The 14652-nt window shown below is 40.3% G+C and overlaps 1 protein-coding gene across 1 annotated transcript in view; it reads right to left on the reverse strand.

The window, feature by feature from the left end:
* The window catches only part of LOC108781179 (homeobox protein extradenticle), a 40251-nt gene extending 26959 nt beyond the window's left edge, over positions 1 to 13292 (reverse strand). The window contains exons 1-2 of the mRNA XM_018549093.1: positions 11425 to 13292; positions 9297 to 9370 (exon numbers count right to left, since the gene is read on the reverse strand). Of these exons, the coding sequence (XP_018404595.1) occupies positions 9297 to 9370; positions 11425 to 11657 (307 nt within the window). The 5' untranslated portion in view covers positions 11658 to 13292. The remainder of the gene's footprint in view (positions 1 to 9296; positions 9371 to 11424) is intronic.
* Between the last annotated feature and the right edge of the window lie 1360 nt (positions 13293 to 14652).

Below are 14652 nucleotides of genomic sequence, written 5' to 3' on the forward strand. Positions count from 1 at the left end.
TGAATGCACTGAGATAATCTATCGTAAGATCACCGACCTAGCCAAATCGGCATATCCATAAATCGAATCGGATAGAAGCGTGAGGTGTACATGTGCATCTGTTATAGTTCACGTACAAGAAATAGAGATCATCTCAACTATCTTGATTTATATGGAGGACACGTTATATATCTAATGTACATCCTGTGTGTAAAATAATTTATTATAATTATATTACATCAATACTAGACTTTTTCATTGTAAATTCTGATAGATAAATTTAAAGTTGTAAAAAATAAGTAAGATATACAATTCAATTTCTATGATAATAAAAACTCATCGAGCTTTCGACTGTCGAGCGACTCTCACTCGACTTAAAAATAAATTTCAGAATAATTTCCATCAGGAAATTTGATAATTTTTATAAATTTGTGAACAAAAATTAATGTATTGTACTGTATTTAAAAAATGTAAATAAAGGGCATGAGAGTCAAAAAATTAAAATAATTTTAAATGTCAAATTTTTAAGATATATAATATAGAATTTTAATAGATGTATGTTTAAACATATTTTATTGTACTGTATTTACGCATTGATACATTTATTTTTTAACATATTTTCATATAGTTTTTAATATTATAAACGTACGCGCGCTATTGCACAGAAAATTTTTTGGGTTCAATCGCTCCACTTGGAAACTGGGAAATCTATATATTTTATCAAATTTTTATAGTCCAGAACGACATAAAAAATCTGCACTGCAGCTCAAAGTTCCAGGTTGCAGATGAAGAGTGAAAATTTTTTACATTAGAGCTAATTACTACATTATATTAATAAAACAGAGGATTAATTTTATTGTATTAATAAAAACTAATTATTCGTAAATAAAAGGAGTATTATAGAAAATATTCGTTAAACTCTTCACATTAATATCTTACACATCAAAAAACTGTGGTTGGTAAAAATAAATAAATAAATATAACAAACTTGAAAAAGATGTGTCATTAAATACTGCGCGCAGTATTACCTTATATATGTTATCTGCGTTCGCAAGCAATTTGCGAAGCAGTATCTCGTCCGATTTTTGTGATCTCGAATACGTATTCTAAAATATCACGCGCGTGTACGACACACACGCGTGAGTGCGTATTCGCGAAGAAAGTTTATAGTGCATCGCGACAAAGCCCCTTTCCTTCTCTTTCCCTCGCTCGGTTTACGAGCTTATTTTACTGGATTTTTATGATATAACGTACCCGCACCTCTAGCTCCAGCTCGAAGTTTATAGGTTTGCGAGATTTTATCGTGGTGTAACGTATGGTTTGTTAAATCGACCTCCTGCGCTCGTAGATACACGCACACGTACGGCACCGCACGACGCAAAGCGTCCCTCAGTCGTCGCTAGATGTTCGTCGTTCGACTCGACGAGGAACCAAGTGGATCTGTTTATTTGGCGAAAACTCTCGACCCTCCTCCTCGTAGACCGAGAGCGGCTTTTACACTCGGAAAAATAACACTTTAATGAAATGCTCGCTATCAGCTTTTAATTAAAGTACCGAATAATAAGAGCGTGGCCCCGTCACGAGAGCAATGACCATAACGACGACTTCCGGTCAGTAACTCTCCGCGCAATTAAAGAGACTTAACTGCAATTCCGTTAACGGTATACGCGCTACAACTATCGTGTACAACTTGACAGCACAATAGCTTTTCATCTTCCCTCCTTCTTTTTCTACCCTTCATTTTCACGGATTCCTCCTTTTGTTTCCTTGTATCGGTGTCACAGTCGCGGTACGTAACAAGTTCCCGCGCTTAAAAATGATGGTCTGCGTGACGCGTCTATTTTCTAAATTAGACGAACGTCAACCGTGACTCGAGTCAATCAACGTGAACGAATTGATGCGGTGCGAATGAAGAAAGGAATGAAATAGTCGAAAATAATTGTGACGGCAGTTATAGCATTCGCTGATAAAACCCGAAACAACAGCGTTTCGAGTAAACTGTCGCGAACAATGTGTGCTTACGTTATCTGTAAAGCGAGCATTACGGTAATTCTGCTACTTGATAATACGGCCATGTCTTTATCAGCGTCTGTACAGCATGGGTACACAATGCATAATAACTCGCGCGTATCGTATTGCGGCCGTCTCTTGCTCGTCACGACGAGCCGCTTCACGCGCCATAATTAGCGAATACGTGACGCGTAATCGGCAAAGTTAATTAAAGCGGCTCATGAGAATCAACAAGAGCTACGCTCTCGTTTCGTGGCGCGAGGAACGCGGGAATGATTGCGTTCGTTAAGAAACGTTTCGTTTACTACGTTAACGAAAGGGAGGCCGCGATTTACCACAAAATGTGCAAGTTTTTGCAATAAATCAGTGCGTGCACGCGCATTACAGCGAACTCCCTGCAATCGGACAAATCTCGTTAGTCGACGACTCCGTGAAGTTCGAGACGAGAAGAGAGATGGAGAAAGCGAGTAGGCTACAGAGAGAGAGAGAGAGAGAGAGAGAGAGAGATGGAAAGAGAGGGCCAAGGGACTCCGGTTCACCTTGGATGGGATGCTGGAACCCCATCTGCATGCGAGTATCACGGATGAAGAAGACAGAGATGGAAATACAAAGAAAGAGAAAAGGAGAGAGAGAGAGAGAGAGCACGAAAGGCGCGGAACAAAAAGAAGAGGAAAGCGAAGCTAGGGGAACGACATTCCAGCTGGAGCCGGAATGAGCGGCGTCAACCTCTCGAAAACCGAAGCCACGTTTCGTACATTGTAACAATAACAGAAGGCGATGCATATGCGATCAAACAACTTCCCCCCCCCCCCCCACTCCACTTCTTTCACATTCTCAACACGCGTGAATTTCTGGGCGACACGAGGCGCAGAGCGTATTATAACATAAATATAAAATTAAAATGTTTTTTTAATTAAAAAATTTTCTACAATTCTTTCGTGAATTCTTCGCGAGCGATCGACGGGGGAAATGTATCGAGAGCAATTTTTAATCGTTGACGAAGAATCGCCCGCCGGCGCGCGTGTTGAAGACAGTTCGATGTCGTACTCACGTAATAAATGGAAGCAAATGTGGAGCTATTAATTACGGGAGATAAAGGACGGGGGTGAATCCAGCGTGAAATGCGCTGCGCGAAATCAAGGTCAGCCGGTTGCAGCGAAACGCAATGCGCTTAAGACTCACATGGGCTCGCAGCTCCGTTTCGCCTTTTGGATTAATATTAACATATCAGACAACGCGCGCGGCGTCATGCCTCTGAATAAAATTTTCGTATATCCGTTGTTGAAAAAAAATAGATTACTTTACTGACGTTAAAAAAGATTCTCCTGATAAAGAGCACGCTGTATTAAAAATATCGCGCGACGTTACAATACAACGATATATGACATTGTTGCTCGGACGGACATACATTGCACGTTATGTGTATTATGTAGGTGTGTGCGATAGGAAACGGAGCTATCGTTGGCCAACGGCCAAATCGAGTATGGATTTTTAATTGTTTGTACGAGCTGCTGCTATTGTTTCAAAACTACAGAGACTAGGATCGAGGATGTACGCGGGGCGCGGCGGCGGTGTCCTAAATTAAATAAATCCTCGGTGTGAAAATCGGACAGACGGACTAATCCACGCATAGGAGGACACCCTATGTAACGGATTGCATCGCACGAAACGTGCGTCATATACGCAATGACGGACCGTAAGTAAAGTCAGCCAATCGGATTGCGCGCCACGGCGCGAAATCAATATCGGCCGATCCGTGATTAATGGCAGCGACGCGGATTATTATTCGGCCGAATTATCTGTTTTGGCCGCGGATTAATTTTGTTTTATCGGGCTCCGTTCAGCGGAGTGCGCCGAAAAGTTCATCGTCCGGCAATCGGGCGCGCCTGCGATAATTGCCGCAAGATGACTATTTATCGCGCAACCACCAGGTCGGATTTTAATCCTCTCTCGCCGACACCCTCGAGGTTTCTTTTTTTTTTCCCCGGTGCGGAGGATTATGCCAGCTGCTCTATGCGGACTGCGAGCTGTCCGCACAGAGGAGAGGATGAAAAAAAGGGGATTGGGGGACACAACGGTTGAAAGGCGAGTAGAGAAATCCCGCGGATTTCGAGCCAGCCTTGTCTCCGTGAGTTTCTTTCGGTATTTGGGATCTACGCGCGCCCCACGGGAAATCGTCCTGAGCGGTGTGTTCCATCCGAAACAGGTCTTCGAGATCAGCGCGTTATACAGAAGGAAAGCGCGCCTCTTCCAATTTGACCGTGACAAATCGTAGTCAGAGGTTGACTGCCTCTTAGGACCCGATCGATCGGTATACACGTGATATTCGAGGAAGTAGGGCGGTCCATTAACGCGAATCGAACGAGTTGCGTGTCTCGTAATTGCATCGTACAATTAGTGTTAAGTGCGATCGCCCGATTCTCTGCTTGTGATCGCAACGAGACTACTAACGTAAAATTAAGATCCTTGATCTATTGCAAGCGCATTAAATTGCATGAAAAATGAAAAAATCGTCAGTGATTTATTTGCATCGGAATAAATTATTATTTTTTATTCGCTCAATTTATTTCTGGTAAAAATAAATTTTATGATTTCATCAAGATTTATAGCTGTGAATTCATGAATAGAAACAAGTCCTCGCGGTATATATTTAATAAATTTATTCTATCGAATACGAAATGTGACAGGTCGCGAAACAAAAGTTCGTAGCTCTCTATGAACTTGAAAATTCAAGCAGCTGTAACTTATTCGTTAAAGATGAATGATATTTAAATTTTTTAACGGGGTTTCACAAAGCTTAAAACCTCTACTTTCAAAAGATCGCTATGTCTTTTGACAGTTTTTGTGAGTTTGGTTAACTTTTCCATAGAAAACTACGAGCTGAACAAATAAGTAAGTTTCTTCTTACTGGGCCTGTCACGTACCCAAAAAAACTTTCTACTTTCTAACAAACTTTATCTACAAAATAATGTTTTGAAAATATTTCCAAGATTTTTTGTTAATAAATTATCACGAATTAAATAAAATGAGCATTTTTACTTTAATTGCTCATAATTCCATTAAAAATCATCGGCGATTAACGGATTCTTAAAATTAAAACTTTACTCCATCGAATGGTATAATTGCTAAATTTTTTACAAGTGAAATGATACAAATGAGATACAAATAGCGCTACAAACTTTTATTCCAATCCAATAGAAATTAATTCCTACGCACAAGACGATAAATTCGTACAATTTTTTGTGATATCATAATTCAGTGCTATTGCAGCAACTGATTGGGAGAAACAAATGTTGTATTTCACATTTAGACTTTCATATAGTCTTTTATATAGGTGAAGAATTGGAATTCTCATAGAATTTCACGCGTAATTCAGAGATTCTTTCGCTGAAAGGTCGACGAGGGTAAAGGTTGGCAAAATAAAAATTCGCAACGTAGGTATATAATAGCGTGATGTTCGTCGGCGACAAACAAAGGAATAAGACCCCAGTTGCGGTCCCACCTTGTACAGTCTTGATCCGAAGTTATCTGAGTGGCGCACGCGAGAGAACGAACGCAAGAGCCGATTATATTAAATGGCTGGTAAAACGGTCTGCTTAACATAGCGTTTATCTGCTCCTCTTGGTTTAGTACTTTTTCACTGCCTCGTCAGCCATCGCCCATAAACTCGACTATGACTATCTCGTGTCTCTTTTCCACTCATGTGACGCGAGAAGGAGAAAGCTCTCGGTACATTTTTCCGCGCGCACGCGTGTGGCACTGCACGCAGTCGGGCCGGAACTCATAAAAGATACAGGACCGTTAAAACGGTTCATCGTCTCGAGTGCTCATCATACTTTGACGCCCTTTTTGTTTATGATAAACTCCAACTAAAACTTTCTCTGTTATTCTTTGCTCTCCTCTCGTCCCTTTTTTCGCATCGAAGTGCACTTCGATTCAGTCCATATTTTGATTATTTATATTTTATTTATTTATTTATTATTATTTTAACTCGAATAAAATCTAGAATTAAAGTATTTTATACGCGCGGAAGAGAATAAAAGTATGTATACCCTCTAAAAAATATGGATGTAAATTTGACATTATGGGTATTAAATATAATTCTCATCGTGTTGGTGTAAATTTATACGTAAATTCACATGCTGATAAAATCCACAACACACGTTTGTATCAACGCCGCGACACAGTGAGAATTATATAAACGCCGGCATGGTATTAAATCTACATCTATACTTTTTATAGTGTGTACAATAAAATATATATTCTCTAAATGTCTCAACACAACTCATTTTTTTCCAAAATATATTCCAACAAGAAACATAGTATAAGGCAGTGATCGTATCATCTCTGTTTAACGTTGGCAAACAACAAGGATGTAATGATTCATCGTGTTACATTGTGTCGTGGTGTTTGTTGAAAAGCATCCATTATATCGAGCATATTATATTTAGTATAAAGTATTTTCATGTATAAAATATTCAAAGAATATATCAATGAAAAAGTCATAAAAATTACAAAGAGAATTCAGAAAACATCTTGGATATAAAACATCTTGAATTACATTAATAAAGTTTGAAAAGTTTTCTGTGTATAATATCTATACACAAAGATACTACAATTTCCTAACAGAATATCGTGAATCTCGTAGATTTTTTACTAAGATTTAACTGTACAAAATTGAAGTAGAAAGGTTAATATCTCCGTGAGTTGGAGGTAAAGCACAATTTAAAATCCCAGTATAACCGAATGACGGCAAACGAGAATATAACGAGAAAGGCAATAAAGCAATGAAAAAGCATAGGGCTGTAAAAATGCACGCAGGCTTTCGAAGATGCGTTAGCAAAATGCACGATTGCGCTCTCATTGAAATTTCTCAAAAAAAAAAAAAAAAAAAAAAAAAAAAAAACAATAGCGATCTCGCGTTCTCCCTTGATCGCGAAAAAGATATCCTTTCGGTGTACCCAACGCCCATTTGGAAATATCATAACGTTACAGAAACGTGGGATGTCGTTGCGACGTCACACAGCCAGTGCTACGCCAACGACGACACCCTCGTGTCTCCTACTTGTGTGCATGTATGTTGTGTATCATGTACTTGTATAAATGCGTGTACACACACACATCGCTGGAGAAGCGGTGGGAAAGAGGGTAGCTTAGCATGAGGGGCGTGGTGGTCCTTCCACGGACAGCGAACACTTTTGACGTAACTTCCATCTCTTTCTCGCCCCTTCCACGAGATTTTTCCCTCTTTTTTTTCTCTTAGTCTTCCTCGATCGTGTCCCCTAGAAATAATTGCGCGTTTCGCGGTCTCTTGATCCACGCGTAAAAGTAATCCAAACATCGCATAAAAATTATGTTTACGAGTTTCGAATGGTTCTCGCAGGGGTCGCGCGACCGAAGGGTGGTCGAAGGGAACGTCAACGCGGGGGTTTGCGCTGTCGCAGATAGGGATCTCTCGCAATTTTTCGATTTCGGTCTACTGCGCGCTTACGAGCCGCGACACAACGACTCGAACGTTATTCATGAAGAAATTACGATCGTTTTCGCGTTCAGAGATTAAATTCCGAGTTGGTAAGCTTGATTTTCAATGTTGATACACCTTGAAATACAATCTTATCACCCATTATCATGCTTCTGTTGCAACGATCATATAGGAAGAGAACCCAAAGATCGTATAGGATCTGTGAAGCACAATAACATTCTTGTAATAAAATATAATGACAATTTCAGTAGTACTCTTCATAATTGTACAGTTCCTAATAAAAATAAAGAAAGCCCCGCACTTTTATATCAACAACCGATTTGCTTCGGTGAAACGCATACTCCCTCCTTTTTGTGCCAACCTTTGGTTGGCAGCAGTCGATCGTAGAAAATGAAAAAAAAATACATATGCTAATTTTGGTTATTTATTATTAAAAAATGCGGGGTTTTCTTTATTTTTATTGGGAACTGTATATAGAATTATGAAAAATATGCTACTGAAACTGTCATTATTTCTTTTATATTAAAAGAATGTTTAAATTACTTAAATTGGCTCTCATCGCATTATTCTAACAACAAATAAATTATAATTGTACTTGGATACAATTTTACAAGGTAATTTATTATCATTGAATTTAATTGACACTAAATTAACATAATTAATGTGATGTATAATAATTTGTATTTTTACATTATATTTGTTTTAATTTATTGCCTTGAAAATTGACTCTCTTTACACTATATACATTATTTTATTATTTATTACTAATATTGTATTATATTACGATTTGAATTTCTTTTACTATTTGACTTTTATTACATTTCTGATGTGTTTTCGACAGAAACAATTATTTCACAAACCACATAAGTGAACGATTTGCGTTGTTTTGTGGACTCTTGCTGACGTTCCGAAATGTTTCTCAATTATACGAGTGAGATTACATATCCAATTTAATTTTTTTATATTTATACATATTTTATGTTTTATAATTTTATATCTTCGTACATTGTTACCAATTCTTGCGACCTTTAAAACATTGATAATGACCTAACAAAGGTCGAAACGTATGTTTTTATTAACTTAATATATTTTTATGTTTTTATTGAATTTTATATTTTTAACGCAATGACATAATTTATTTACCAACAATTTTATAATTCAACGAATCTTAGGCTCGTAACTCTGTTTCTTTTTATTATTTTTTAAATGTATTGAGTCTTATTATAATTATATATTAAAAGAATGTGTATATATATGTATAATATAATAGGAATCTTCTCTGCACGTACGTAAACATTGAAAACCGAGCTCGTCTCGGAACTGTACCGATTTCGTTCAATTCCGAGAGTTAAAAACGCAATTTAAAAATCAATTCCAAACACAACCAGGCGCCGAAAGTCAGTGCTTTAAATAAGACCTGTGATTTACGACGTACAATAACTCGCGCGCACGGACGAATGGAATAAAACTTCGCTCGCACATAGATATAATCAATGACGCTGCGAAAATAATAATGTATCCTCGTGATATTCGTTCTCTGCATCGTATGAAATACATACGTATATAAAAATACGCGGCACTGCCAACCTAATACGAGAAAGGGAAAAAAATGCATTGAAATCCACGATCTCTGTGGCAAGATGAGTCGTAAACGAGAGTTTGTCACATCCGAAAGTAATTTATTTAAAAATTCCATTCATCCGTTAGCACGCGGTACAAAATAGGCGAGTCGCTTGTACGTAAAGTTTAATGATCCGAGCAGCGTGAATCGAGCGCGGCAAAAAAGAGCAAATGACCGTGTTGTTGCAGAGAAAAGATCACTCACCTGTCTTTTCCTTGATCTCGCAGAGCACCGAAAACAAGGCGGGTTTCATCCTGTGGCAGTTGAGGGTGTGTTTTCTGTAAGCAAATCGCGAACAGGTTAGCTGTTAGCTCAATATCCAAAAAGAAGTCTGTTCTTTGTGTAGCTACTAGAGTGTACACTTTTACTTAAAAGGAAATAGATACATATTTAAAGTTTGGCGCGAAAGCGGGATAGAAAATTTTTACAGTCCACACACACACACACACAGTATAGTGGTAAAGAAAAAGCAGACTCAATGTCGCACAAAAGATGGATCGATGTGACTTTTTCGACAAATTCGGGCCTCGAGGAAAAAGAAAGTTCTTTCCAGTAAAAAAAATACACACTGAGAGAAAAAAAATATCTTGATACAGAATATAAGCTATTAGATCCCATCGAATAAATAATTTTCTTGTGTCGAATAAATTTTGTTTGTATCAAAATATTTTATTTAATACAAGGAAAATATTTATTTGATGCTTGTCCGGATATAACTGATTTTTTTGTATCGAGGTACTTTTTCCTCAGATGCAGATGACATAGTAAGTCATAAAATTCTTGTGTGCCACTGTTAAACAAAAATAAATAAAGTTATCATTGTATCACACTGTGATTCTTGCTGGAAAGTATCAGAAGTTGTTTCCGAGTTGGGAGAAAAAAAAATCGTATGACGAAGGAAGACAAATCTAGATATCGCGTCACTCTGCATACAAATTACATGAAATAATAACTATCGCCACCGAAATGAGCGGCTCATAAAGGCAATTCACTTAATTTAAAGCCGTATGCTTAATCGAGGAGCGCGATATTTAAATGGTTAACGTTTAACGCCCGACGCGAAAATTACAAGTGTCTGCGCCCCGCGTAAAATGCACGTATTCGTGGGAGGCACATCTGGCGCTCTTTGTAGCGGGCATCCAACACGCGGACAGGTACTTAATATAACTTAACATACATGAGCAAAGCCGACGCGACACCAGGTGAAACCAGGGCAGCAGCAGCAGCAGCCACACTTATAGTCGCATGCACACACACAGTTTAAATGCAAGGAGTGTTATTTTGTTTCTATTTTATCGTGTCCTCCTCGTTTGTTTACTCGCTAAATTGCAAAAAAAGGAAACATCGATCTCTTGGCGGATCGATAGATCTTATCTAGACAAATACCTCACAGGTCCGTCAAATTATCATAAAAAGGTAGAAAGGATGTTTATACCGGGATATGTAAGATAAATCAGGCTGATTAATGCGCTAATGAATAACGCGTGCATAATTAGCTAAGTATACACCGAGTCCCGCGCAATAGAAGCACTATTATCACTCGTCGTTATTAATAATAAGCACATTGCGCCTTGTTTTATAATACCGTATAATTAACTGCAAAGATTGTGCAAAATGCTCCCCGCGTGTTCTTTTTAAATTGATAGACGAGATAAAAGAAGACGGAACGGACAAGATGTACTTCTTGCGTGACGTTGCGAGAACGAGCAGTGTAGGTATACACTTTGTAATCTATATACGATTTAATGCGTTTCCGTGAACCCCGCCGTATAACCCGAAATAAAACCGCGTGCACCGTATTTTATACGCGCGGCGGCGGGCATCGTCTTGCTTTTATGAGAATTTCGTTTACACGCGGTACTCCTCCTCCTCCCGCCCGGGTAACGAATCGACCTCGTAAATCGAAAGTACCATTAAACCTTTAATTCCGCTATTAACGAGCCGTAAACATAATTTTCTGCTCCGACGTAACGCTGATAGACCTTACGGACACTTTAGCGCCAAAGTAGTCGTGGCAATTACGAATACTTATTTTTAACTATAAAACAAGCGACACACGTAAAATATATATATATATATATATATAGTAAAAAATGTCTACATATCGAAATTTTCAGAAGTGAAACTTGACTCCCTCAAGAAAGGGAGAAACACTTGGAAAGAAACTTTTAGAAAGTTTTGGGAAACGGCGCCGGCGGTTTCTGTATGTGCCGGAAATAAATAAAGAAAAACGAAGAGGCATTTAAAAACGGTATTCGGAGGTATGTGGTGGTATTCAGAAGAGATGAAAGGACGCGCGCAAGCACATGAAAAAATGGCGGAGAAAGGATACCTCGCTTGCGCCTCGTCCAGACTCTGGTCCGTGATGTTCATGATCTGCTGCAGGATCTCGCCGATGTCCTGTTTCCTGGCCTCGACCGCTTGGTCGGGGCCCTGAGCCGCGGTGCCGTCGACCGGACCCATGCTGCCGTAGCCGGCGGTATTCTGGGCCGCCTGGCCCTGGTTTCCACCCATCAGACCCACACCTGATCCTCCGTGTTGCAGCATCCTGCCAGTCTCATCCATCAACCGGGGATACTCGCGGGCTACTTCACTCCCGGTTCTCGCGTGCTTGCTTCGGACGTGGCCGCCCCTCTTCACTTATTTATTTAATTTTTTTATTTATACTCTCGCTACGTCGCGTCGTGGCGCCTAGACGGAGCGCACTCGTGTCGCACCACACGCACGTAACGGACCTATCTACGCGTTATCCTCGTATACCAGGTGTCGCGGAAGAACGCGAAACAAACTTAAACTGATCCAGCCTCCGCGATCTCCACCGACCACCTTCTAGCTTGTCGGACGTTGCCGCTGGCCGGATGATGCACGTGCGCGCTCTCTCTCTCTCTCTCTCTCTCCCTTCAGAATCGTCGTTGAAGGCGCACGTTGCACACTTGCAAAAATATATTCTCTATCTTTCTCTAATTCCGTTGCAACGAAACGCGCGGCGCGAACGACTTGGAGGTTATGCCAACGCCGCGGTCTTTGTCCTTCTGCGTGTCGTACGGCGCTTTTAACTCCGCTCCGTTTCGTCCCGTTCCTGCCTCTTTCTCCCTCCGTCGCTCTCGCTCGCTCCCACGCAGCAGCTTCCCGCTCGGCGATACACTTCTCTATCCTCGTTCTTCGCTCCGGCAATCAACTTCTAATTATCGAATTTTAATATCTGGTATACACAATATACAGGGCAAGTAGAGAATAGGATCTCCTCCGGCGGCTCTAACATTGACGGATTGTCGAATTTTACGTATACGCGGTTATGTCGAGACGGTCGGCGTCGCGCCCGGACCGCACTCCTCCCCTCGAGTCAGCACACTATGTATATATCTATATATATATGTGTGTATATATATATATATATATAATCTTTCTCTCTCCCTCTCGTGATGATGTTCGGTCAAGTTCTACGGCTCGCTATGGCTGAAGATCGGCGTTGTTCTCCGAGCCATCCGCGCCACGAACGTCGCACACGAAGCTTTCCACCTCAGAAGGAAATAGCGACTGCGACGGCGGCGACGACGGCGAGGACGACGCGCGCGAACCGACCGTTTCCGTCGCTCTTCTCACTGTCCTCGGTCGCTCGAGCGACTGCTACGCGGCTCGCGGGTGTAGGTGCGCGTCCGTGCTGTGCCCTCGGGTATATGCGTGCGGTACGCCAATCGGCGGCCATAGCAGCCGCCGCGGCCAATCAGAACGTCCCATGCATTTGCCTCCCTCACCGGCCGCCGCGTCACGATCCCTCTTCCTTCCTCGCTCCTGACGATCCGTCGTTGTCCCCGCGTGCGCATCCACCTTATTTACGGCTGTCCGATCTCACGAAGCCTGTCCTCGCGATCTCATAACCCGTATCCACGCTGACGTGCGATCAACGCATTCCTCCTTCGGGGAACAACGATCTCCGGAAAATACTCGAGAAACGCCGGTCGTTCTTCACTCCGAGACAAATCGCGCCGCACGCGCGTCTCCGTCGCCAACTTCACACAACACACAGACGTAAACTCCGCCCACTACCTCTCTCCTCTCTCCTTCCGTGGCGGTCGTCCTGTTCCTTTTGCGCACGCAACGTTCTCGATCACGTTTCTCGTCGTCGTCGATCGACACGTCGAGGAGAGGCCCGTGGATATTCAGTATTCACGGATCGCGACGAGCTTGTATCTTACACGAAACCTGCCGCTGAAACGAGAGCAAACGAGAGAAGTTCATGTGCGCAAGAGAGTCGTAAATTACGATGGCACGCTAGTGCGCAGTCTCTGTACGCGCAAGATGGCCGTCTGCCTGGAGCGACCATGACTGGAAAGCGGGAAACGTAAATCAACCGCGTGGTATGGCGAGGTGTAGTGTGGCATGGCGCATACCAGCGAGGCCGGTTTTTGAGAACTCGCGATTCTGAGTATAATAACCGCACGGATTATCTGTAACAGATTCTTCCCTCCTTAACAAAGCTTTATTAAATTTACGAAAATCATAAATGCTTTTTATATTATTTGAGTCGCCTTCTATAGAATCGTTCACATTTATTAATTCTTAGGGCTGCGCAGAATAAAAGGAACAGAATAAGAATTTCAACCTATCAGAAATCATGTACTATGGAATAAACACTGTTTATTCCACAATATATGATTTCTGATAGGTTGAAATTCTTATTCTCTGTTACCTGTTCCTTTTATTCTACGTAGCCCTTACGTTCTTATGTCGAGGGTCAATTGAATACTCATGGTATAATAAGTAAGGTATAACAGTTGGTGGCGGCGCAGTAGACGACCAATAGGATGTTCCGGGTTTTGCGACTTATACGTCAAAGTGAGGAAGGCAAAAATATAAACAAATCCCGACGTGAAAGATAACCTAATTTTGAGCAAGTACGAAAATAGTGTCGCAAGATAAGTGGTTTCGTATTCTTGAAAGAAATTAATTTACATTAATGATCGACTTACATTAATGATTTTATATTTTTATTTGAATGAAGATCTATTTTATTAAAAGTTCTTTAACGACACTACAAATCACTTACAACTATTTTCTACTCGACTAAATGCAATCAATCTGTGGAAGAAAAAATTTTCAGGAACTTAATTGCATAAATACAGTACAACTGTTACCGAATAAAGAGGTTATAAAATTCATTGTTCGATACTAAATTGCATTTGCGTAAAGACTTTCATTACTATTTGATTATGATTTGACCAAATTTCAATGATTGATCAAAATGAAATATGATCCCAACATTCGATCCATATTTCTACTGAACATACTTATTTATTTCTATCGTTATCTTCTATTAATGGAATATTCCAATTTTCCTCCAATGGTTTTTTTCAGAATTTGACTAAACTTAATAATTTTATACTTGTCGAAACCTTTATTTAATAAATTATAATATTTAATAATTTTACATTTCATCTTTTAAGAAATTTATTTCTTTTCACCGACTAGACATGTTAACAATTTTAAATTCCCGCCTTCAAAACCCGGGATTTCTGATTGGCCGCCCCTTCCCCAAAATGCGTATTGCTATACCTTACTT

This window comes from Cyphomyrmex costatus, unplaced genomic scaffold (assembly GCF_001594065.2).
Source record: "Cyphomyrmex costatus isolate MS0001 unplaced genomic scaffold, Ccosl1.0 scaffold78, whole genome shotgun sequence".
Taxonomy (NCBI): Eukaryota; Metazoa; Arthropoda; class Insecta; order Hymenoptera; family Formicidae; genus Cyphomyrmex; species Cyphomyrmex costatus.